We start from the raw sequence: 26,781 nt of genomic DNA, 5'->3' as shown, positions 1-26,781 counted from the left end.
AACTGAGTAAAAGTAACTCAAAATAAAAATATAGTTATTCAACAAAAATAAAATCCATGAACCAATTATAGGAAAATAAATGCAGAAAGTGGAGCAGTACAAATACTTTGGCTCTATTTTGATGATAGATGGAACTAAAGCATGGACATAAATAAAGGGTAGGTTTGATGAGGCAAAAGCAGCTTTTGGAAAAATAAGTAAACATATTTACTGCCAGTTTTAAGCTTAGAACTTTGTATGCTGTTACATTTTGCATGTTTTTTTAAAAAAACATTTACAAAAGGACATATTGCTTAGATCCACACATAAAACTACTAGAATACATTATGACATTCTAAGCTCTTGGGAAAAACAAGCTAAAGAATTGCAAGTGTGGTTTTAGTTTTTTGTTTATATAATTTTGTTACTTATATATTGCCTGATCCTCAGTGATTTTGGGCAATTAAATAATGATCAGAATAGAAAGGTTTGAAAAAACTTAAAAAGATACTTAAAATAATGGTCAAATCCATACAAAATAAGACAGTCCTCCAGAGAATGGACAAAGATAGGGAAATATGAATTTCATCCAAAAAAGAAAATTGGAATATCTAGGACCCTAGGTTAATGATAAATATTCATCTTAATTATATGAAAAAACATTCAAGGGGTTGTCAAAAATACATTGTTTCAAAGAATAAATAGCATTGATTACAGCCAACCTTTACACTACCAAATGAAGTAATTCATCATAAGCAATCTGTTTAACTAAATTACATAAACATTCATATACTTGGTTAAATACATCTACAGCTGGGATTGTAATCAAAAGAATGGAGAATGCTTGATTTACAGTTTTCTCATTTGAATAATTTCCACTGGTAAACATTTGACATGTTGCAGGAACATATTCAGCTTTCTGTTCAAGGTCAATTTTCAATTTTAAGAGCAAGCGTAAACCGTCTACATGCCTTCACCATCGATCATGCTACCTACACTTGATAGGAGTTCATCAACATCAGTAGCCACTGCCATCCATGCTTGTTCTAATGTAAGGTCTTTTTATAAAGTGGTGGCACAGCATTAAATACTCCTCCAATATTACAACCTTGTGGAAGTATGAGCATTAATCTGTTCAGTTTTAAGGACTAACAAATTATCACCTCCCTGTTTCACAGAAGGGCTAGTTTTAAAATCAAACTGCAATTCTTTCTATTACACAATGTATAAACTTAATTGCCCACATTGCAACAATATGAAAATTCAAGTCTCTCTTTCCAAAGGTTTATTTCTAGGAGAATTAAGGCATTTCAACATTTGAATTCATACATTCTAGAATGTCAAGTTAATGCTTGCATAGAGAACTGCAATGCGAAAATATAGTTTAAAAAGTGCATCTGCATTGAAAACGTAAGAACCCAGAATGACAGACTGACATTGAAAGTGTCCATGCCATTAGCAGTGGTCATATCCTGCAACCTGGGGAACCAGCACAGGCTTTGGAGATCTAAAACATTATAGGAGAAATGCAACAATGCCTTCTACAATTTTGTCATATTATTTCTAGTTTCAGGAAGGAATCGGAAAAAACCTGAGAGTACAAGATTATCTTAGAAATTTCAAAAACCTGTTTAAAAACAGATCTTTCTTCTGTTCAGACTTGCTTTACCACAGCTGATTCAGTTTTTCCTACATACGGACTGCCATTTTATATTCAATCCTAACTCATCAAAGCTTTCGCAACCTCACAGCAATTACATGACAAAGAAAGAGAGTCTCCATGATTGTAGTGTCTGAAAAAATGCTTCTGCCATAAATTACAAAAATGGATGCTGGCAGACACTTTCCTGACTGCAGCTGCTAACAGGAACCAGATCCAGACTTGCAGGATAAAAAAAAAAAAGTTTTCGCCACACCCTTACTGGCTCGTTGTCCTTAAAGAGCTTTCCTGTCAAAAGAAAGTATGATTTCCAGCTGTGGGAAGCATCTTCACTCGAACAGGTAATGAAGACCTTCTGAAAACTCACCCTGCACAGTACAAACTTAGTTCACGTCTTCCACTTATTTGGCCTTCACTGAGTAATGCAGTTATCACCCACATCTTGAGCGTATCTATCTGAAATAGCAGTCCGCAAATCTTCAATCTCTTTGTGTAACTGTTTTACATCCTCCACCTTTTTTGCTAGTGTGTCTGGTTTCAGCAAATCTTTTTCTTGTTGAACAGAATAATGTACAGCTGTGAAATCAGAGGAAGGTTCTCAGATTAGTCATTTTCCAGTGAAAAATCAGCATTGGGAATTGGCATCTAATTCCTATAACAGCTATAAATTTGGATCCCCCCCCCCTTAAAAAGCAGTTTTTAAAACTCTTATTAATGATCATAGGGACCACCTCCAAGTACTTTGGAGTTAGGTGGATAGTGCAAAATACCACAAAAATAACCATTACACCACAATCTTGAAACTCTACACAAGAAAACTCAAAGGAGCTCCACAAGAAGCAATCATGCTTAAATAAAGTGGAGGGAAGAGTTAAAAGATTTTCTCAGCACAAAATAGTATTGTCCCTTAACTTCCATAAGGTACTGTTAAAGAACATCAATTGGCAAGGTAAGACATGAGTGCCTACATGGAGGGCAAGAACAGCAACTGACAAAATGTACATACCATCATAATCATGCAAGTGCTGTGACTTAAGAGATTTGAGTCAGATTATCAAGACCGAAGCAGGGATGAAATGCTCCTGGTTCAGACCGGATCACCTGATCCAGTAGCGATGGCGGCGGGTGGTTCGGAGAACCGGTAGCAAAAATCTCTGCCCCCCCTCCAACCAGCTGAGCCGCACAATCATCAAGGGTTTTGGGTTTTTTTTACTTTTAAAAGCATTTTTCTTTGGCTGAAAAAATGCTTTTAAAAGTTAAAAAAAAGCCTCTGATGGTCGAGGGGCTCAGCTGGGATTGTCAGAGCCTTTTAAAAGTATTTTTTTTTACAACCACTTCGCTTTTAAAAGTTAAAAAAAGAAAAAGAAAAAGTTGCCCATGCCTACCCAGTCACATTAACCCCCCCCCACCAAGCCACGCCCACAGAACCGGTAGTAACAAATTTTACATTTCACCACTGGACCCAAGTAAGTAATGGGAGGATCTGCACAAAGGTGTCACTGGGTAGGTGGTGTCATGGTTTGCTGTGGACATCATACTAAGAAAGCTATGCGGGTATTACAATCCCAAAGTATTACAAACAAAGGGACCATAATCTGTCCCTACGGACAACAGACTCCTATGACTTACTGTGAATGCCTAACAGCAATGACAAATTGGGATCTTTTCCTTGAGCCCGCTGAGTAACCACACTGTAAACCGAGTGCAAGTCCTGCAGACAGCTGGCTAGTTCACTATGCAGCTCTTGGGTCAGGCTGGCTGTTTCATTTGACAGCAGCTGGCCCAACTCCATCTGCCGGAGATGCTCTTGGAAGGTCAGGTTTTTTTCCATCAATTCTTGGTTCTGAGAAGACAGCTAAAAATAAGATGTAAAAAATCAGGGCTTTCAAAAACGATTCCTGATTCTTCACTAGTTATGATTCCACAGCTCTGCATTTTACAAACATGTTTGGGAACTTGGACATCAGAAAGTACATCTGTAGCTTTTGCCTTTAGTTCTGAGATCACTCTTAGCATAGTATAGGCCAGGGGTATCAAACTCACATCGTTACGGCGGCATCATGTGATGTATCGCAACTTTCCCCTTCTTTGCTAAACTGGGCATGGGTGTGGCCAGCACATGATGCATCCGGCCTGTGAGTTTGACAGCCCTGGTATAGGCTAACCATCACACAGCTTGGAGACTGAAAAGTTACACTTTTACAAGGAAGGAAAAACACAAAGTTTAGATTAAGCATTTGTGCTACCAGGGAAAATGGTCTTACAAAAAAAAAGTGGAAATTATTGTAAGTATTCTGACAGGAGACATTCCAATACATTTATGCCTTGCTTCCCAGAACAGAACTTCCAATTTAGAGACAGTTGTAATTTGTCCTCTGTTCCCCACTCCAAGAAATAAACGCAACCTATCTTTGATTAAGAGAAGGGTAATGACGTCAAAATATAGAAAAAATAGAATTCCTATAATAGGAAAGACAATTTAACATACTTTTAATAATATTCCTTAGATACATTTCAGGGAAATATGAATTGGTATAGATTGTCCTCGCTTACAAAGTATTTGAGAATGAAGGAGTTACAGGTGCTTTGCATATATTTTATGGAACTTTATGACTGATTTGTTTTTTCATTGATTCAGACACTTTTGGCACCAGATAGAAGTTTGTAGTTCAACCCTTTCCCTCCCCCAAATTATTTAGAGCAGTGAGGAAAAACAAAATGTGGATTGTGCTGCATCATCCACTATCCAACTTCTGCTGGATTCAGCTGGGCAACCATGTCTCCAGGAGATCAAAAAATCTCCACCCAGCCTTCTTTTACTACAATATGTTTTAGAACCAAAGGAGAAAATCTAGCAGCTAGATGGCACTAGATGTAAATCATATCTCCGCACAATAACATAACTGTGGGAACCAGCCCTAGCGGAACCACAATCTCACTTACAATAATGCAAAACAAATAGCGTATGTGCTGGTCAAAAGACTTGTATCATGGGACTATAAGCATTCTCTTCAGGTCTCTTGTAATCCCTCTAAACAGTATTTGTTTTTACTTTGAAGTGACAGAAATAACATTCTTGTTACCTTAATTAAATGTAAATCAAATGGAGTTTTCCTTGTTTCACCTTCTTTCCAAAATATGGTCCCTAATATTCTACTCAAAGTCAAAGTGCAGGCATTAATTTAAAAAAAGATTATGCACTTCTGAACTAATTAAGAGGGAAGGTTCAAATCAGGCCACGGATTTAAACTGGGAAAAAATCAGATGGATAAGGATATACTATGCAAAAAGAGAAACTGCAGGAGTAAACTAGTAAGAAGAATCAGACAGCCTGATAATTGGGATTGTTAAAACTGCCGTTTTTTAAAATAAGCTATACCTCTTTCACAGCTCTGCGCAGCTGCTGCAATGCATTTTCCTGCTTCAAGGCTTCTGCCCTCACAGCTTGGGCTGTACCATCATCCTGGGCAATCTGTTCCTCCAGATCCTGGGAGTCAAAAGACAAATTGAGATGTTGTCACTGGTGATGTGTTGCTTCAACAAGAAGTTTGCCTTTAATGCTCCAATAAGAAGCTCACCTTTATTTGTGAAGACAAATGATCCAATTTCTTCTTCTGATTTTCCACAATCTAAATTTAAGGAATCAAAATGATCAAATGTTCCCATACATCTTCCAGCATTATGTGCCTGCTGCTGAATGAATGTGCTCACAAGCAATTGTATCCTTGATATGAGATCCTAATACAAGAATGTTGATATATACAAGTGATCATAAAGGAAGCGAATGCTGATTTTCTATCTATTCAGTACAGAATAAACACTGCCCTTAAGAGCTCCAATCTCATCTTTGGAGTTACCTTCCTGAGAAGATCCCGTTCTTTGTGCAGAGCCTCTTTTTCTCCTTTTTCTCTCTCTATCTCTTGAGCATAATCTTCTGGTACTGAAGGCTTCATCTGCTGCATTTTATCTTGTAAACTAAGAAACGAGACGTTTACATTAAATGAAATCAACTTTATGTAAGCTCACCCTTTGAAAGTGAGCTTCGTAATTCTGCCTCTAAAACAAATTAAAAACATTGCTCCATTGCAAAGACATGAGCAGATACAAAAATGCACACATACCCCGATTATTAAAGAGACTCTTCTGTCTTGATTCTGTGTATGTTGAAGTTTCATGTCTGTGAGAAATTGAAAAGCTAAAATTGTCTACAAAAGATGCCCATCCATTCTCACAATCAAGCCTAAGCAACAAGGCAGGTTTTCTTACCAGTGTTACCAAATTCCGATTGTATTCAAAGAAAAACATGGTGGAAGCAGATAAAGATGCCATCAAAGCCTGATCTAATTTGGTTGCCCACACCCCACAAGCCAAATATGGGGTGGGGGCAACGCTGATTTTTGTAAGATGCTCCTAAAATGTGTAATAAATAGAGTATCTTCCAAGGACGGGCACCCAGTTGAGGGAAAAGTATGTGTTGGAAGGAGATATAAACACAATCCCCTCCCAAAAGAATTATCCTTCCTCAAACAGAGAAAGACTTATGACAATAATGGGAGTCCAAAATTTCTGTTGTTAGGTGAAACGTTTGTTAAGTGAATTTTGCCCCATTTTATGACTCTTCTTGCCACAGTTGTTAAATGAATCACTATACTTAATAAGTTAGTAACACGATTAAGTGAATCTGGCTTCCCCATTGACTTTGCCTGTCAGGTGGTTATATGACCCCCGGACACTGCAACCGTCACAAATATGAGTCAGTTGACAAGTGTCTGAATTTTGATCATGGGACCATGGGGATGCTGCTGCAATGGTCGGAAGTATGAAAAATTGTCATAGGTCACTTTTTTCAATGAAGTTTTAACAGTTTCTAAGCCAACTGTTGTTAAGTCGAGGATATATTCTGTGACTGCTACTCCCAGGATCTTTTCTGAGCCCAAAGCACACACACTTTTGACTATAGCCATTTTCCACCTTCCTCTCTCTGGAGAGAGATATCCATACAAAGTAGGACAAATTATGAAATAAAATGCCATGCCGAAAGAATGCAAATCTGCCCAATTTGTACATAGGCCATGAGGACACCCCTTATAAAGAGTGAATGCCTCTGTCCAAGGACTGTAGATTCTTAAAGCAGGGGTCTCCAACCTTGGCAACTTTAAGCTTGGTGGACCAACTCCTAGAATTCCCCAGCCAGCAAAGCAAAGCTGGCTGGGGGAATTCTGGGAGTTGAGGTCCACCAGGCTTAAAATTGTCAAGGTTGGAGACCCCTGTCTTAAAGCATATATTGCTTGCCACCATTGGCTTTCCAGGCTCTTTTCTCCTCACACTATAGTTCCCATCACGAGAATCAGGATCGAAAGGAGCCATTTGGCCCGCTTAGTGCAGGAATCTACATTAAGGCATCCTAAGCAGATGAGCTGTCTAGGCTCTCCTTCCACAGATCCAAAGAAATTGAGACAACCATCTCTCTGGATAATCAGTTCCACTGTCTAACAGCAACTAACGTTAACATCCTTTTTTTTCTCAAATTCCAATGAATCTGCTTTCTTGTAACTTAAAAACCATTATTCCATATCCTACATTCTGGAATGCACAGGGACGTGGTGGCTCAGTGGCTAAGATGCTGAGCTTGTCGAGCAGAAGGTTGGCAGTTCAGCAGTTCAAATCCCTAGTGCCGCTCCCATTACTTGTCCCAGCTTCTGCCAATCTAGCAGTTTGAAAGCATGTAAAAAAAGCAAGTAGAAAAATAGGGACCACCTTTGGTGGGAAGGTAACAGTGTTCCGTGTGCCTTTGGCATTTAGTCATGCCGACCACATGACCACGGAGACGTCTTCGGACAGCGCTGGCTCTTCGGCTTTGAAATGGAGATGAGTACCGCCCCCTAGAGTCAGGAACAACTAACACATATGTGCGAGGGGAACCTTTACCTTTACCTTACACTCTGGAATGAGAGAGAACATTCTTCTAAGGGAAGGAGTTTTAAAAATGCTACTCTACCTCGTCTCAGTTGTTTTTTCCTTAAGGCTAAACATATTTCAGTCACTCTTCTTCAAAGGATATTCTGTCAAAGAACTTCTCTCTTTTTATTCCTATCCCTTTCTCTGATACTTAATCTCTCCTATATGGGCCTGCTGTGCCTGCTATTTGTAGGAAGGCTTTATTGCCAGACAGCACAATGTACTTCTAGATTATCTTAGAAGCCAATGTTCTTGGTTTTTTCTACTTCCCAGGTGTTACCTGCGCACTGTGGAAAGCAGTTCCATTTCTTTGTGTTTCTGCACTTCTAGCTGCAGCTCCTTCTCTCGGCAGTCAGTGCGAACATCTCTTAGCTCCCTTTCAAGAGTAGTTACCGTTTCTTGCAAAGTGCTAACGGTCTCCTGGGACTGCTTTAACTAAAATGTTGGAGGTGGGGTGGGGTGGGGTGGAGAGAGAACAAACACATACATCAGACTTAAAAGGAATGCCTTCTAGCAATTGAAACTATTCACAAAGCTAACACATTTATTCTGTTCAAACTTGCATGCCTACACTATCCATCTGCTTTTCAAAGCCAGCTGCATCTGGGAGGTGCCCTCCTACCTGTTGACTTTGTTTTCGATGATCCTCCAATCCTGGGAGGTCAGCAACATAGCGCTCTAGAGTCTCAATTCTCTGCTGTTTCTCATGGTTTTGGTCCAATTCTTTTTGGCATTTCTTTTTCAGATGCTCAATGTGCTTGTCTCTGGATTTGACCTGCAGGATAGAATATCAGGGATAGATAGCAGCACTTTCTACTATTGATTTCAGATGCAAAAATGCCCATGACCCAAAAATGGACCATTATGTAGAACAAAAAGAAGTGATTCTGGGGCATAGCCTATGTTTAAAAAAAAGCATACTTTCCAGAAACATACTTATGGAACCTACTCTACCTTTTACATTTTATAAAGAGAAGGAATTTAGTTTACTGCTGAAACCCTGAGGCATTGTAATAATACTCCAGCCTAACTTTAGTGCAATCATTTTGGGAAAATGTTAATGCTTTACCTTTTGCTCCTTTCTTTTATTAACTCCTAAAAACATCATTTCCCTTAGCACTTCTCTATTATACAGTAGGGTATGAAATGTATCAAAGCTTAAAGTGTGAATATTAGAATAATCAAATATTACAACAAAAAATTGCATTCCCATATAAATAAGCAGACATTGGGATATCTGTTGGGGCTTCATCCAAAAAAAGCCTACCCTTTCTTCTTGTTTCTTCAATTCTACTGTATGCTTCTGTATGGTCTCTTTGTGAAGTTGCTGGATCCTTTTAATACTAGCTTCTGAAGCAGCCAGTTTCCTTTCCAATTCAATCTTTTCCTTATTGAGTGACTCTGTTTTTTCAGTAAACTGAGCCCGTAAAAATATATTCTCCCGCTGTAACTCCTGCAAAAGATATTAAATAAAATAGTAATAGCCAGAACATCTCCTAAAATCTATACTCATCATTATATTCATTGAAGAATTGTTCAAATTGAATGTGAGCTCAATAAATACTGGGAACAAGAAGAGAAACACATCAATATCTGAAGAACAAACAGAATATCTGATTTACTTCAGTGTGCTCACCAGAGAATCAAGCAGGCTCCAATGCTTAGGGAACAGAACACCTGTGTGCTGGCCTAGAGGTGAAGATGCTCACCTCATACTCAGGTGGCTAAGAGTTCAATCCTAGGCAGCGGCAGATGTTTCTCTATCAGAGCACAAAGAGAAAATATTTGCTGCAAACTCTGCATAGGCATCAGGCAGGACATCTGGCCAGTCAAAGCTCAGCTCCATTTAGTTGCCCTGACTCCACTCCAATAAAAGGGATTTTAAAGAAAAACTAATTGCAGAAATTAAAGGTTCCTGAAGGAGCAGCTATAGAGCATGTCTCTTTTCCATTCATGCCTTCTCTAATCCTGCACTGAATTTAAAATTCTTTTCCCAATAGCATATTTCCAGTGCCACCAGTTATAAAGGTTACCTGCATTCTGAACAGATGCATATCCCCATAAGGAGCAGGATGGCCATAGAGGGCACTGTGGACTTGCATTTCACTTTCTTGTAGTTTCTGCTCCAGCTGGGAAATGTGCTGTCTCTGCCTGTGAAAATAAACCCATTCAGTATATTAACACTGACAAAATTAAAAGTATAAAAGGGAACATTAGAGGGCTTTCAGTAAAATGGTAAATAGCATTTATTTTTCCAGGTTTGTAACTGAGCAGGAAATCAATACATGGACTTGCAGAGTGATATATGGGGAAAAGCTAACTGAGAAAGAGTTATCCACCTCCATAATTCCTCTCATAAGTCAATAAAAACCAATCAAATGCACTCAAGAGAAATCACAACTCACCCTAGAAGCAAAAGCTTTGCTATCCTAGTTAAAAGACAAGCTACATCTTAGTGTAACCAAAACAAGCCATGCATGTCCTTTTTAATTAATAGAGAGAAGGAAGAAAACCTCTCTTTAAGAAGTGGTGTTCCTCCCCACTATTCTTATGTTTTTGACACAGTAAACACCAAAACTGTTTAGTGTTTGGGCAAAAATAATCGCATAAGCTTAACCACTCATAAGTAAGTTGTAGAGTATTCAGTGAAGCTTATTATGCCAAAGATTGCTTGCTTTTCTATCAAGATGAAATAGAAAATAAGCATTGTTACTTTCTGGTGAAAAAATCTAGAAGGTAAACTAATGTTTAATTTCTTACCTGTCAATGAGAATTTCTTTCTCCAGGAGCAAATTTTCATTAGTGCTGGCAATGCCAATCCACTGAGCTGGATCAAGTGTGTGCAGTGAAGTACTGTTCACCAAAGGATAGTAACAAGTCGCTTTATTTTGCAGCTGGAATTATGACATTCAGAGACAAGGCATGAGATTCAGTTCTCAAAGAGAAAGTCAGTGTTAGATTTTGGGGGGGGGATGTTTAGATTTTTTTTTGTTCTCTCTGTTGATATTATTTTGCCAACATTTGACTTTTTTTCAATCAAGGGACTTTCAAGCAATGTCATAATAGTTTTTGGAACTATTAATAACAATTTTAATTTCTTCTCCATTCCCTATTTTTCTTTAAATTATTATCAATTTTGAGATTGCATTTTTTAAATTTGGTAGCATATATTTGTATTTGCATTTGTATATTTGATTCGTATTTAATGAAATTTTAATGCCCATGCTTCATACTATATCTTTTACCTGTAACCTCTCCTTGAAAATGTAGTGCCACCACTTTTCAAAAGCCTATAAAGCTAAATCTACAGCCACCAAGTCCTTGTTTTCTTTCCTAAAGGTTTGATTCTGCAATAAAAGCACTTACGGGATTATTTCCCCAGAGTACAATACTAGAATACATCAGGCTTTTAAATTAAGACAATTCTATGGATTTCCCCCCATTCAGCATTTGTTCCCTTTGAAAATTATATGCAACAACATTAGCTCTGGTCTACATACTCCTCCTGAGCCCTGGCAGAAAAGTTACAGGCAGAAAAGCTACATTTGCAGACATTCCCAATAGATAAAGGTTAAAATAACTTACATGCATCTGTTCCAGTTGCAGTCGAACACAATCCAGATGTTGTTTCCAAGCACTGTGTGCACAATTTTCATGTGGATGTATTGTACAAGCATCCTGCTTCGATGTCTGAGATTGAGCAGCCAAAGGGGTGGAAAACATACTAGCAGCATTAAGTCCCAAGGATACTTGCTTTCCACAGACTCTATTGGAATCTGTTGATGGTTTAGTATTCTGCAGTATTTTATTGTATTCTTTTTCTAGGCCAGCAGAAGTGCTATTTGAATTGCCTGGAGTGTACATCTGGAGTTGGGACCAAGGACCAAGAGAATGCCTATCTAGAAAAGCAGAACGGGTGTCTTCCGCATCTAGGCTGATAGGTTTCTGAACACATTCCACACCTGACTGACCAGAACTACGAAACAAGGACTGATTGTAACCATTTTGTGCTGAAGTCTGATTCAGACAGAGAGAATTCCGGTTGATCACCTGGGATTGCCTCAAAGTATCAGAGTCATAGGTGGACATCAGTCCTCCTGTGTCACCCAGTGAATTTGGCATGGAGGAAGCCAAAGTGGTCTGAGGAGGGCTTGATTCACTTGCTAGACAAGGTGGTCTGTCCAATGTGGAGGGCATGACATGAGCTGTAGGAATGGCCACTTGGGTTTTGATGGGTTGAAATGAAGAACCATAGTTGAGACTGCTGGATGCTAGAAAAGAAAAAATACCGGAATTAAAAACAAAACTTTATAGATCAGCTGATATTTCACTTACCCTGGCTTTTGTGTACACCAAGCATCTAGAAAATTGTTCAGAGTAATTACTGCTTACAGTAATTATAGTAATGATAGCTTTCTTAATGTATCAAGTGTTATGACTAATAATAAAATCTCGATAGGCAATCAGAGTAAGCCTTTTTGATTTGTAATATATAGCATTCTAGTTGCTCATAAAATACAAGTTAAAGCTTTAGAAAATGTCAACACTTACTTAGGAATCAAGACCTCAGATCTTAATTATATTCCCATCCACTGAATTGAAATCCTCATTTGTTTCCAGATATATAAAGGAAGAAGCTGCTATTCCAAGGAAGCAGTTAACTAGTCACTGCTATGAAAATAGAGTAAATGGTTCTATGCTGGCACCAGGCTCTTCTGAAAACAAGTGTATGTTTTTGCTAATCACTATATGGGATAAGGAGGAGTTGAGTGCTGAAAATACTGACGTGGAAAATACCAGAGCTAACTAGATGGATGTATGAAGTTATTCTTAGTAACTCTCAGATTTCAATACAGGAAAAACAACAGCAGCTATGCTAACCTCTGCAAGGAGCATGGTGTTCTAACAGTGTTCCCTTTCATGAGAGTCACCATATAAATTTCAAATGTATATATAACACCAAATCAGATTATTAGGAATGCAAGTTGATTGTAAAGTTTAAAATCAATTCTAAAAATGTGAGAAAAATGGATTGATCAAAAAATTTTCCAAGAAGGTAATGCAGAAAATTAGCTTAGTGCTGTTTACATTTTAGTTAGAGAAAGCCAGTTTGATCTAGTGGTTAAGATACTGGACTAGAAACATGGAAATCTGACTTTTAATCTTGCCAAAGAAGCCAAGTGGGTGATAGAAACATGGAAATCTGACTTCTAATCTTGCCAAAGAAGCCAAGTGGGTGATACTGGGTCAGTCATTCCCTCTCAACCCCCAGGAAGAAGACAATGGCAAACCATTTCTGAAAAAAAATATTGCCAAGAAAACTGTCTGTGTCAATTCCAGAAGTCAATTCTAAATTGAAAGGAAAAACAAACAAAATAAGGGGGGAAATGCTAAATAAAATTTCCTAGGAAGAATATCCCTGGCACTAAGTAGTACTTGTTCCTTAATGTCTAATAGGAGAAAGGCATATTTGGAGAAAGGTATCCAAATAGTAAAAGAAATGTCAGGCTAGCACATGCAGAAGGAGACAATGCTTTAGAGACTTTGTTGTACACATGACATTAAACTGCCTTTCAGATCTCCATGCCTGATTATATGGAGGAGACAGAATTATGAGGATGACTCTCTGAATGTGATCCACTTAACTGATCAGACTATTCTGTAGCAACCTGCACAAACTGTTGGGGTTATTCTCCAATTTACTGGTCCTCACTGAGTGTATTATTTGTCTCAATATTTTTACAATTTCATCTAATAAGGGGAGTAAAAATAATTAAAGGGATTCTAAGAATTGAAGGATTAGAGTGAAAATTTACCATCATTATTGCTTGATGAGGGGACTCCAATAAATGTTCCCCCAGAGGCAGCCATTCTTGATTTATGATAAAAGCTTCTCTCTAGAACGACAAATTGATCTGGAATTTTCAGATGGTACCTAGGAAGTTGAACATAAGAGCAACAATATAACACTTGGATAAATATAAAAAGGTAGCAATCTTCCAGAATCAAGCTTCAATTCTGGTGACTGCTTTCATGGATTTCTGTTTGGATCAGTTCTTCAAAGCTATGATGCAATCAGACCCAACTGAATCAAACCTCTCCGACTGGTCTGAAACCTTCCCAAAATCTCATCTATGTCCAGAAGACACTGTGACCAGGATGTTTTTATTCATATGTAGAAGTCTTCAGGAAGGCTATGTCTCAGCTGACTTCTGAATTAAATTCTGGGCTGCTACTCCACAACAGAAATTGTAGATGATAAATTTTACAATCACATCAACAGAGAATAGCAAAACAGCCAATATGCAATGCAGACCAAGAGCAAACATCATGAGCCAAGATATTTGTTTAGTGTCCTAGTTTTAAAAAATGGAGTTTATAAAGATCATTAGATTTATTGTATCATTATTGCAGCTTTTTTCTTCCCTATGCAATTTACTCAGTATTATACCTTATAACACTTTTGGAATCTTTCCTTATTATTCATAATACAGACTTAAGTCTCTCAACTAAGAATCTGACAACATAGATCTAATCCATGAAAGGAAGGAAGGAGTAAATATTGCTTGTATTTTATCTATGTAATTGCCAGAAAATTTTGTTATCTTCCATTTGTTTGTCCGTGCAATTCTCATAGTGTGGTCTGCAAATGCCTAGGGATCCCAAAGACCCTTTCAGGCTGTCTGTGCAGTCAAAAAAATATTTTAACATTGCTTTAATTCCTAATAAAATAAGTGCATACAGATAGATATACGCTACCTAAACAAAACCCTTTCAGTCATTTTTATGAATGTAAATTGGGTCCAGAGACCAAAATGTTTCAAGGACCACTGGACTAAACATCAAATAACCAAAGTATTTTTGTAGCCGCAATCAAGTCAAACAAAAAATAATGAAGCTTAGCCCTTAATGTTATGCTAATTACAACATGCTATGTGAACCTAGCCGCTGAATAATTCATGTTACAAAAGAGATGCTTGATTTTGGAACAGCGGTGGCCCTCGAGAAAATTTTGGTGGTCCCCAGAAAAATTATTTGCATTTTTTATATTGCACTAAATCAGGGGTCCTCAAACTACGGCCCCTGGATCGGATACATGCAATGAATGCTTGTGTTGCTGCAGAGTCTCCCCCTTCAGGGTCTTTTTGTGTGGGTTAGGGTCTGCTTCAGCCTCCTGGTGTGGGGCTTTGGGTAAAGGCTGGAGGGAAATGCTGCTGGTGGCAAAGAGCCAGAGGACCTTATTCCAGTGGGACTGCATCATGGCCTGGAAATTGCTGACCATCTCAGCCCGCTGAACCTCCAAGCACCGGTACCTGGCCTTGCACTCCTGCAGGTCTTCCCTCTGCTTGAAAAGCCTATGCTCCTAGTCCTCAGTGAGGTGCTTCTGCCAAGCTTCCTTCTCGGTCAGATCCAATTTGAACTGAGCTGTTTTGTCAACTCTTTCTGGTGGTGGCTGCTTAGCTCCAACAACTGCTTCCTGTTGGGGCCCTAAGGAGCCCGGGCAGGCAGGGGAGGAGTGGGTAGGAGGGAAGGGGCAAGTAGAGGCCAGCGAGGCACCCCTTGACATGAGTGACATCAGGTTGGTCATGCCCACCCAGTCACATGACCACCTAGCTACATCCACCATTAAGCAGATTATATTAGTGGTCCACGGGATTTAAAATTATGAATTTAATTGTCCTTGAGGTCCGAAAGGGTTAGGGACCCCTGATCTGGAGTATGTTCTATGGCCCCAGAAAAAGTAGTGTGGTGGGTGGTGAGGGGCCACCAGAGCAAAAGGATGATTGTGGGGAGAAAAACTATGCGGATTTGGTTTGTGAAAGAACAAATAGTATACATATGTATGGCCATATTTTTAGCTCTTTTTGTGTGTTTAATTTTGTGCTCCAGCCAGAGTCCACTGGAGTTGGATGGCCTGTACATTTAAATACAATAAAATAAATACAGGTAGTCCTCAACTTACAACCATTCATTTTAGTGACCAAAGTTAAAACGACCCTGAAAAAAAAGTGAATTGTGACCATTTTTCACCCAACTGTTATAGCATCCCCACAGTCACGTGGTCAACATCCAGACACCTGGCAACTGGCACATACTTATGACAGTCACGTGGTCAACATCCAGACACCTGGCAACTGGCACATACTTATGACAGTCACCATGCCCCAGGGTCATGTGATAACCTTTTGCAACCTTCTGTCAAGCGAAATCAGTGGGGGGGACGCCAGATTCGTTTAACAACTGCAGTGATCCGCTTGACAACCATGTTACTAACTTAACAAAACGCAACGATTCACTTAACAGCTGTGGCAAGGAAGGTCGTAAAATGGAGCAAAACTCACTTAACAACTGTCACCCTTAACGTGGGACTCAACTGGGATCATAAGTGGAGAACTATACCTGTAAGCGAATTATTCGTCACCATTATATACCAGGAATATCTCTCCAACAAGCAAAGCTGGGGGGGGGGGGAAATACATGTGTGTGTGGGAGGGGGGTGTTGTCTGCTTCCCCAATGCAACAAAACCCCTTCTAGCACCTGCTCTGCGCATGCTCCAAACTAAGCCACTTTTCCCCAACCTGGAGCCCTTTCGACCCGTCAGACATCAATTCCCGTTATCTCCAGCCTAGGAAAGATGGACATTGTAGTTCGCGCTGTCTCGAGCGCTCCAATTGGAGACAAAGTACACAATTTCACTTTCCGTCACGAGCCCCCCCCTCCCCACGAAAAAAAGCAGGGATATCAATTCCAGAGGTTTGAACCAGCACTGAGGGGAGGAAACGAGAAACTCTTCAGGGCTGGGAACTTTTAAAACCAAAAAGGAGAAAGTAATTTTTGATTATTACCTCCGAGGGACCCTTCGGGCCTCCACTTAAGGCAACTATAACTGGAGACTAACGACCGCCGCCAGGGAAAAACTGCGCCTCAGAGACCGCGGCGCTAAGCCTGCCCGGACCTTGTGGCTACTGCGCGTGCGCAGCAACCGCTGCCCGCAGAAGGTTACGACATCCCAGGCGCGCGGGTTCCATGAGCGGGTCGCGGCGTCCGGCCCGCTGTCTCTTTATTGGTCTTCATCCTTCAGATTAGAACAGTCTGTGGTTATCCAATAGAAAGTCTGCTTTGGCAACAGGCTCCGCCCCTCGCCCCGATTTAAATTGAGAGCGGAACAAAATTGTTCCCCGCCGCTGGCCGTAGGAAGACTTTAAATCAGGGGTCTCCAACCTTGGCCACTTTAAGCCTGGAGGACTTCAACTCCCAGAATTCCCCAGCCAGCAAAGCAAAGCTGGTTGGGGAATTCTGGGAGTTGGAGTCCGCCAGGCTTAAAGTGGCCAAGGTTGGAGACCTCTGATTTAAATCATGTAAGAATGGACCTAAGTTGATTATCTGATGATGCTCTCTTAGGGGCAGGGTAACTGGGAACCTGTTGCTTGGTGAAACTCTGGCCTCCTCTGTCAGCGTTCTCATTTTTTCCTGGACAAAAGTCAGAACAGTTAATTAGGTTCAAATACACAAGAGGCCGTGGGGTGAGAAGAGCAAGCATAAGAGGGTTTTTTGGGATAGGAGGAGGTCTATAGAGGAGTGATTCTATAAATCTGAATTATTAGATCTTTATCCTGTCTTTTTACATATTTATATGAATTGTACACACCTGCATACAGTATATACATAGACCAATATACAGTATATATGTATATCAACTCAAGATGGCAAATATGCCTAATACAGAATAGAATAGAATAGAATTTTTTATTGGCCAAGTGTGATTGGACACACAAGGAATTTGTCTTGGTGCATATGCTCTCAGTGTACATAAAAGAAAAGATACGTTCATCAAGGTACAACATTTACAACACATTTACAGCATTCCTGCTTGTTATTCCCCCCCCCCCCCCCCAACAACCCTGTGAGGTGGTTTGGTCTGTGAGAGGAGGACTAAACCAAAGTCACCAGTTGGGTTTCATGCTTAAGGCAGGACTGGACCTCCAGGTTTCCTGTTTTTTAAGCCAGCACCTCCACCACTACACCAGAATAGAGCTGGAAGGGACTTTGGGGGTCTTCTAGTCCAGGGGTCTCCAAGTTCCAACCTTGTCAACTTTAAGTCTTGTGGACTCCCAACTCCCAGAATTCCTCAGCCAGCAAAGCTGGCAAAAGTTAAAGTTAAAGTTGACAAGGTTGGAGACCCCTGTTCTAGTCTAACCCCCTGGCTCAAGCAGGAAACCTTATGGTACATTTCAGACTGGTGGCTGTCCACTCTTTTCTTAAAAAGCTCCAGGGGTGAAGCACCCACAACTTCTGAAGGCAAACTGTCCCACTGGTTAATTTTTCTATTAGGTAGTTAGGTTTTCCTTAATTCCAAGCTGCTTCTCTCCTTGATTAGCTTCCATCCATTCCGTTTCTTGCCTTGCCTTTTGGTGCTTTGGAAAATAATATTAAAAAATAAAAAAATAAGTGATACTCCTTGTTTCAGACACTTGATCAGTGACCCAAGTTCTTCTGCTGGATCTTCATAAGACACAAGATACCACCGTGAGTTAAAATAGCTTTCAGGATGTAGCTGGACAATAATCCAAAGAAATTAGAACAGTCCTTCTAATTGCACACTACAGCATAGTGTTTAACCACCTAATAGCAGAATCCTGAAAGATTTTACTTCAATTTTACTGCAATTTACATAGACTTCTGTAAAGCTTTTGACTCAGTGGTACATGACAAACTTCTCCTAAAACTAAAATCCTACGGCATCTCCGGACCCCTCCAGAATTGGATAACAACGTTCCTGTCAAACAGACAACAAGTGGTCAAAATAGGCAGTGCCCTATCAAATCCCGCTCCTGTCAATAACGGCGTCCCCCAAGGCAGCGTTCTAGGACCAACACTCTTCATATTATACATTAATGACCTCTGTGACATATTATAAGTAATTGTGTTCTCTTCGCTGATGATGTCAAACTATTTAACACTACCAACAATACGGCTACCCTTCAAAAAGACCTTGACTTTGTGTCGGAATGGTCAAAAATTTGGCAATTCCAAATCTCAACCAGCAAATGCTCAGTCTTACATATTGGGAAAAAGAATCAAAACACTACATACAAACTCGATGGACAATACCTTGTAGATGACCCCCACCCCGTTAAAGACCTTGGAGTTTTCATATCAAATGATCTAAGTGCCAAAGCCCACTGCAACTACATCGCAAAAAAGGCTTTAAGAGTTGTAAACTTAATCTTGCGTAGCTTCTTCTCCAAAAACACTACACTACTAACCAGAGCATATAAAACATTTGCTAGACCAATTCTTGAATACAGCTTGCCTGTCTGGAACCCATACCTCATTTCGGACATTAATACAATTGAGCGTGTCCAAAAATATATTACAAGAAGAGTTCTCCACTCCTCTGAATACAACAAAATACCTTATGCCACCAGACTAGAAATATTGGGTTTAGAAAATTTAGAACTCCGCCGCCTTCGATATGACCAGAGTTTAACTCATAGAATAATCTGTTACAATGTCCTTCCTGTTGAAGACTACTTCAGTTTCAATCGCAACATTACACGAGCATACAATAGATTTAAGCTTAATGTGAATCACTCCAATCTTGACTGCAGAAAATATGACTTCAGTAACAGAGTTGTTAATGCCTGGAATGCACTACCTGACTCTGTGGTTTCTTCCCAAAATCCCAAAATCTTTAATCAAAAACTATCTACTATTGACCTCACCCCATTCCTAAGAGGTCTGTAAGGGGGCGTGCATAAGAGCACCAATGTGCCTACCATTCCTGTCCCAATGTCCCCTTTGATTGTATCCAATTCGTATAGTTTTTTTTATATATATATACTTATGTTTATATATATGCTTATATATCATATAGTTATTTCATGCTTATGCTTACATATACTGTTGTGATAAATAAATAAATAAATAAATAAATAATAAAAAGTTTCTAGGAACCACCAGCTAACATTGCAATGTGTATTGTTGTTGTTAGTTGCGAAGTTGTGTCCAATCCATCACGATCCCATGGACAACGTTCCTCCAGGCCTTCGTATCCTCTATCATCCTCTGGAGTCCATTTAAGCTTACGCCAACTGCTTCAGTGACTCCATCCAGCCACCTCTTTCTCCCTCATGCCCTTCTTTTGCCCTCAATCTTTCCCAGCATTAGGCTGTTCTCCAGTGAGTCCTTCCTTCTCATTAGGTGGCCAAAGTACTTGAGTTTCATCTTCAGGATCTGGCCTTCTAAAGAGCAGTCAGGGTTGATTTCCTCTAGTACTGACCGGTTTGATCGCCTTGCAGTCCAAGGGACTCGCAGGAGTCTTCTCCAGCACCAGAATTCAGAGGCCTCAATTCTTTGGCGTTCAGCCTTTCTTATGGTCCAACTTTCACAGCCATACATTGCAACTGGGAAAACCATAGCCTTGACTATACGCACTTTTGTTGGCAGGGTGATGTCTCTGCTTTTTAGTACGCTGTCTAGATTTGTCATAGCAATGTGTATTATGGAGGCTCAAAAACATCCATTTCTGTGCAGACAACATACTTAAGTTAGTCAAATTTAACATGACATATTGAATATGTGTCAATGGAAGTTCCAGAAAATTTGAGTCTGGGTTTTAATTTTTATTATTCTTCCCCTCATGTCACAGTATCATCAATATTTCATTAGCTCCCACGGTTAGGACTGCAGCAAACATACGTTTGTACCAGTATTCCACCAGTTTTGGTTTGCTCATTTACCTGAACTTCTCTATCTCTATCTCTATCTCTAAAACCAAAAAGAATAAACAATATAGAAGAATGCTCATCTGTGTTTCAATGCTTATTAAGACATCTCATGGTTCACACAACTGTGTTGTCTTCAGATTCTCTTAGTAAAAGCAAAACAGCTTTCGTAATTTCAATAAAAGCATTGATTTTGATGGTCTGTTAATCTCATAAGTAGTCATCATACTTTCTGCATTTTTCTGCAAATCAAATAATCTGTAATAATTAAGCACAGTTGAATCCAGGATCATATTAGGTTGACAGGTTATTCACAACACATTTGTATTTCCGTTACCAACATGTGGTTTTTTAATGATTAAAGGTATTCATTATGACTGGCCACAAACATGATCCAAAAATAGAAAGAGCTCCACTGTTTATGTGTTATCAGAAAAAAGCTTGGTTTCGTTAAACCATAATATTCATGCTTTAAGAAGCTGATTCAAATTATTTGGAATTAAAATTTTAAAAGGCAAGTGTGTACAAATGCATTAAGGTGGCAAGCTTCTGAAACTATAAAAGAGAATAGAAGAGAACAGAATAGAATTTTTTATTGGCCAAGTGTGATTGGATACACAAGGAATTTGTCTTTGGTGCATATGCTCTCAGTGTACATAAAAGAAAAGATACCTTCATCAAGAATTCTAAGGTACAACACTTAATGATAACCCCTTGGATTCTAACCTTAGTCCCAAATCAGGAGATGAGCAAGATTGAAAGAAGTTCTTTAGTAGGAAAGGGTCATTTTGCTCTTTTAGAAGCATCACTTACTCTTTTCCTCTTAGATCTTAGAAGACATACCTTCCCCAGTTTTCAGCTAATATGACAAGCAGCGCCATAGTATTCAGACTAGTGGTTGCTCCCATGGGCTGGATCCTGATGTTGGCTGATACTGTAACACCACAGTGGCGTGAATTTCCCTCAAGATGTCTCTTTCAATAATGGCCTTTGGGAGAGCTGCATAGACATGACCAGTATACAATCCAAGGAATGCCAACCAATCCTAGAGAAAAAGGCCATTTCTTGGCAGTTTCAGATGATGAAAGACTTGGACTCTTTCTTTCAATGCTGGTTGGTTTCCTGGGTTATGTTCTTACTCACTTGGGAGTCCCCTGGTGATCTCATCAGCCAAAGTACTGCCTTACAAGAGGTTTGTACTCATGCTTTCTGGAGTCTTGTATCTCTGCATTACATGGCATACAGAGCTCTTGCAAACAGTACCAATCCCCAGAGCAACAAAGGATAGCTCTCATCTTGGAACATGTCTTTATTTAGATTGGACTGGAGAATCAGCAGAGACCTTGACTGGCACGTGTCTGGCACGTGACTGGCACGTGACTGGCCACCAGAGACCATTGATACATTTAGGGGAAAAACAGTTTGTGGTGTTATAATATAATTCACTTAAAAAAAACACACCCTCTGAAGGGCTGAGTATTTTTCAGTAACTGCAAGGATTTTGTAAAAAACAAAACAAAACATGAATATTTTAAACAGTTAATAATTCTGAGTTAACAAACCTTGCCCACTGCGCCCCTGGTGGCGCAGTGGTCAGAATGCAGTCTTGCAAGCTAACTCTGCCCACAGCTTGTAGTTCCATGGGGCTCAAGGTTGACTCAGCCTTCCATCCGTCCAAAGTCAGTAAAAGGAGGACCCAGATTGTTGGGGACAATATGCTGACATTCGTAAACCACTTAAAAAGAGCGCTGAAAAGCGCTATGGGGCAGTATATAACTCTAACACTAAGTGTTATTATTATTGCTATTCATTCTGTTGTATTGCAGCTGGATTGTTGGCAAATGGTCATTTTAAAAATGAAAATAAGGGGGGTGAACCCATTAAACAACCTTTAGAAACATATTGTAACATTTGTTTATATAATTCATTTCTTACATGTTTACAGTAATCCTGCTTCTAATGCAAGTTGGTTGTCAATATAAACTATCATTATTGAAAACCACAAACTGGAGTCTCTCGGTTGCTATATATAGTCAAGGGAAAGTTTCATCTTGAAAGACGTTGGAGGAAATGGCTTGTTTTGAAGAAATCTGAAGGGCACAAAGTCCGTGCTAGTCAATGCCAGCTCTTTCCCTGATGCTTAGCCACCCAAAGCCACTTTCTCCTTCGTTGGTCTTCTATTTTGCAGTGGGGGAAATATCCATCGTTACATAAAAAGCCAACAATCCTTTCTCAATTGCCACCATATTTGTAATCCATCTCTCTAAAATGAGAGAATCATTTGGAGCCATTGTTGCTGTCCGTATAAAACTTTTAGACCAACCCAACCGTAATCCCAATGCCCTCTTAAAGATGAAGCTTGTCGTAAAACATTCCTATCCAAAATTTAGAAACGACAAAACTGCACTTCTGTCTGGTGTTGTGTAAGTGGAGCTGGGGGAAGGACATTATTAGCTCACTGGGCAGAGGTCCAACAGATGCTACGGATCTGCAGCTGCCTCCAAGTTGAGGTCGAAACTTGAGTCTATTGAGCCATTGTCTTGGTCCAGTTTTTTAGCCCACCACATCTGTATTTCCTGGTATAACTCCTGATGTTGTTCTTTCCAGCTCCTGAATTTCTCAGAGTTCAGTTCAGTGTCCTCGAGTAGAATATCAAGTAATTGGAGCTCTGCAGTTTTGGCCTGGGGAAGGAAAGGAATGTTCTAAGGCTGATACATGACTCATTTTTACAAGGACAACAGAGGCCAGAAGAGCACAGCCATTTCGAGTGGCTTTTAAATGGTTTGCCAGATCCCTTTCAAGAGAGACAAGGGCCCACCACCCTTACAAAGCTGTCTCAAAATATTTCGGTGTCCTGCGCAGCAAAAAACGCCCGGTATATTAATAAACCCCCAGGTACAAACTGTTCTCCCTTAGAGGTCGTATTGATTTTATTCATTATATTTCTAATGCATCCAAGAGCCAAAATTGTCTGGCCAAAAGGATTCCAAAAGGATTTAAAACCATTGAAATTTTCTACAATTTTAAAAGGATAAATAAATAAGTAAGTAAAATAATGTCATTCAAAGACAGCACAGGAAACATCAAACCCATTGTGCCAGATTGGATCAATCACTTACATTATTAAGCCCAGAGTGGGTTTCAGCAGGTTCTGACCAGTTCTGGAGAACCAGTAACGGAAATTTTGAGTAGTTCGGAGAACCGGTAGTCAAAATTCTGACTGGTCCCACCCCCACCTATTCTCTGCCTCCCAAGTCCCAGCTGATCAGGAAGAAATGGGGATTTTGCAGTAACCTTCCCCCTGGAGTGAGGTGGGAATGGAGATTTTACAGTATCCTTCCCCCTGGAGTGGGGAGGGAATGGAGATTTTACAGTATCCTTCCCCCTGGAGTGGGGTGGAAATGGAGATTTTACAGTATCCTTCCCGCTGGAGGGGGGAGGGAATGGAGATTTTACAGTATCCTTCCCCTGGAGTGGGGTGGGAATGGAGATTTTACAGTATCCTTCCCGCTGGAGGGGGGAGGGAATGGAGATTTTACAGTATCCTTCCCCTGGAGTGGGGAGGTAATGGAGATTTTACAGTATCCTTCCCCTGCCATGCCCACCAAGCCACGCCCACAGAATCAGTAGTAAAAAAAATTTGAAACCCACCACTGATTAAGTCTTAGAAATGCATAAAAGAGGACTGTCTTTCCCTGGAGTAAAAAGACATTATTATGGGAATCAGGTATGTCTAAGCCCACGCAGTTGAGGAAGACTTTATAAAGAACAAGGAAATAAGGAGAATTTTTCTGACAGTGAGAGCTATCAACCAATGGAACAGAAGTTGCCTTCAAAAGTTGTGGGAGCTTCATCACTGGAGGCTTTCAAGAAGAGACTGGACTACTGTCTGTCAAAAATGGTATAGGGTCTGCTGGGTGGGGGGGTTGAACTAGATGACCTACAAGGTCCCTTCAAACTCTGTTAATCTGTATCTGCCTCACATGGGCTGGACACTTGGCCTGGATACCAAGCAAGAATTCAGATGGACACCAGACACGATATTAAAACAATCTCCTTTGATAGTTAAAATACTCTGGTCTCAGATTGATCTGGGTTCTAAAAGGATCACATCAAACCCTTGCATTGGATCCAGAAACAACCTGACAGTGAGGTATCAGCAGTATGGAAGCTACTTTTATTGATTGAGAACTTTGATGGCTTTACTATGGTACTTTCCACTACTGTATTTATTAGCAGCAGCTCTGCGGGATTTCAGACACATCTATTCTCCCTATTTGGAAAAACCCAAGAATTAAACTTGGGATCCCCTGCTTAGAACATATGCCACTCCTGTCCTCTCACTGATATCCCTAATATATGTCATCTGAAGCAAATTCTTATAGCCTCTTTAGTGATACATTCACATAGAACCTTATAGATATAGGCTTCAGCTCTTGTTAAGCCCCATTAAGGTTTCAAACAGAAGAGTTACTCTGTGAAATCTTTTCAGGATCTAGCCTGACACCTCACAGCTACAGTAGTGGCCAAAATTGTGGAAACTTTTTGGGAAAAGTATATTTTTGAGGTTTGATGGCTAATAACACCACTTTTTTTTGGAGTTTCAAGATAATCTTATTCCACTGCTGGAATGGCCTGGGAATAGCCCAAACCTTCCCAGTTGAAAATCTATGGAGCAGACTAAAGAAACTTGTTAGTCAGAAGCAACCCAGCAATAAAACCGTTATTACAAGCAATCATTCAATCTTGGTTTCACACTATTAAGTGTGAAACTGTAGTTCACACTGTAGAACTAAAAGACTTGGCTCACTCCATGGGAAGACGTTATAAGGCCATAATTCATGCTAAAGATTACTCAACTAAGTATTAACTGACAAGATATTTTTTGTATATCTCATTTTTTCTATGTGTTTTGCTTTTTTTCTTTATACTGTACCTGCTACTCTAATAGCAAATCCTTCATAAAAGTTATTGCATTACATTCTTGATTATCTTTCCATTGATATATAATTTTATGGTATTACTTCCCAAAAAAGTGGTGTTATTAGCCAGTTTTAGAAAATACACTTTTCCCCAAAGGTTTCCACAATTTTGGCCACTACTGTGGTGTGTTGTATGGGTCTTGGGGAGATCCTGAGTTAGAATAAAATAGAACAGAACAGAATTCTTTATTGGCCAAGTGTGATTGGACACACAAGGAATTTGTCTTGGTGCATACGCTCTCGGTGTACATAAAAGAAAAGATACATTCGTCAAGAATCATAAGGTTAAATTAATAAGGTTAAATCTCTATATAATCATGATAGTGGTCTAATCATGTTCTGCCTTCCTTACTTCTCCAAAGGATTATTGTGAGGCTCAAGCAAGCAAGAGATGGAATCATTTATGCCACTGCCTTTGCAAGAAAGGTAAAATATGATAAAAAATAAAATCCACATTTCACACATTTTGCAGGCTAGAATTCAAGAAAAGTAGCCATAAGGGATAGCGACTTCCGCTTGGCGCCACCTTTCTCGCTGGGTGCTAATTTATGGCACTCCGCACTGGATATGGTAAAAGCCGGTGAAAACAGCAACGAACAGCTGTTCCCGGCTTCAATTTCCCTCTCTGGTTGAAAGAGAGAAAAAGAGCAGGGGGGGGGGGAGAGTGGTAGATTCCCCTAGGGGCTTTGTTTTTGTTATGCAAAGTCCCGAAAGGTCAAATCCCATTGAATCCTCCTTTAATCTCCAGTATTCAGTGCGCTTCTGCAAAAGCAGGAAAAGAGGAAGGTGTCCACTTCTGCTAACAATTGATTTCTTTTTGTGGATTTCTATAAGCAGACGGAAGAAGTATGAGTGAACAATTATTGGTTTGCAAGTATTTTTGACTTTCTGACTTCCACCTTCTTTAAAAAGAGAAAAAAAAAATCCCCTTCCTTTAATTGTTTAAAATGGTGTCTGAGAGCAACTGAAAGTAGAGCGATAAAGGGAAGGGAAAGGAAAGGAGCCTTGCTGCGAAATCGAAACTGAATGGAGATTTTATCTTATTGTGTTGGACTGTGGATTGTTGGATTATATTACGTTGTTTAAGTATTTCATAAGGGGATTCTCAGCAAGAACTTTGCCATGAAGGTTCTTTCAGAAGAATGGATTCGTGACTTTATACAGGATTACACAGAAAGAATGTATTTAATTATTCAAAAATACGAATTGATAAAAAATGGGGACGTTTTGGATGAGAGCTTGGAGGAAATTAACCAGTGTAATCAGGACTTGGAAAATGGAATGGAGGAGATACAAACAAAAGTGGATAAATATGAAGATATGATCGTGAATAAACAAGTTGATGTAAAGAAGTTTTCTTTAAATAGTTTGGATGAAATGCCTGAATTTGTGCTACAGGAGGCTGTCTCCTGAACCGAAAAAACTCACAGGGTTAATGCTTTCCAAGAGTTCTCTTTTTGGACTGATGAAATA

At 39.7% G+C, this 26,781-nt stretch overlaps 2 protein-coding genes across 5 annotated transcripts in view; both read right to left on the bottom strand.

The window, feature by feature from the left end:
* Window positions 1-1,249: 1,249 nt before the first annotated feature.
* On the bottom strand, window positions 1,250-16,671 carry CEP85 (centrosomal protein 85). 3 transcript variants are annotated; one of them, XM_058195133.1, is made up of 13 exons: window positions 16,445-16,671; window positions 13,414-13,532; window positions 11,183-11,868; window positions 10,358-10,491; window positions 9,631-9,748; window positions 8,865-9,050; window positions 8,220-8,372; window positions 7,878-8,032; window positions 5,497-5,614; window positions 5,218-5,268; window positions 5,019-5,126; window positions 3,269-3,494; window positions 1,250-2,215 (listed from the first exon to the last, which is right to left on the bottom strand). In XM_058195133.1, the coding sequence occupies exons 2-13, from the start codon at window positions 13,466-13,468 to the stop codon at window positions 2,052-2,054; spliced, it is 2,154 nt and encodes a 717-aa protein (XP_058051116.1). In that variant the 5' UTR covers window positions 13,469-13,532; window positions 16,445-16,671; the 3' UTR covers window positions 1,250-2,051. The 3 variants fall into 3 exon arrangements, with proteins under 3 accessions (XP_058051116.1, XP_058051117.1, XP_058051118.1); XM_058195134.1 differs by lacking the exons at window positions 13,414-13,532; window positions 16,445-16,671 and adding an exon at window positions 12,149-12,330; XM_058195135.1 differs by lacking the exons at window positions 8,220-8,372; window positions 8,865-9,050; window positions 9,631-9,748; ... (2 more) ...; window positions 13,414-13,532; window positions 16,445-16,671 and adding an exon at window positions 5,761-5,816 and having other exon boundaries at window positions 7,878-7,959.
* Window positions 16,672-20,901: 4,230 nt separating this feature from the next.
* Window positions 20,902-26,781, bottom strand: part of CNKSR1 (connector enhancer of kinase suppressor of Ras 1) — a 39,127-nt gene continuing 33,247 nt past the window's right edge. For both annotated transcript variants that reach the window (XM_058195130.1, XM_058195131.1), the window contains one exon: window positions 20,902-23,007. In XM_058195130.1, coding sequence (XP_058051113.1) covers window positions 22,807-23,007 — 201 coding nt within the window. In that variant the 3' untranslated portion in view covers window positions 20,902-22,806. The remainder of the gene's footprint in view (window positions 23,008-26,781) is intronic.

Source organism: Ahaetulla prasina, chromosome 10 (assembly GCF_028640845.1).
Source record: "Ahaetulla prasina isolate Xishuangbanna chromosome 10, ASM2864084v1, whole genome shotgun sequence".
Lineage (NCBI taxonomy): Eukaryota > Metazoa > Chordata > Lepidosauria > Squamata > Colubridae > Ahaetulla > Ahaetulla prasina.
Note: the sequence above shows the minus strand (reverse complement) of the source record. Positions and strands in the feature narration are given on the sequence as shown.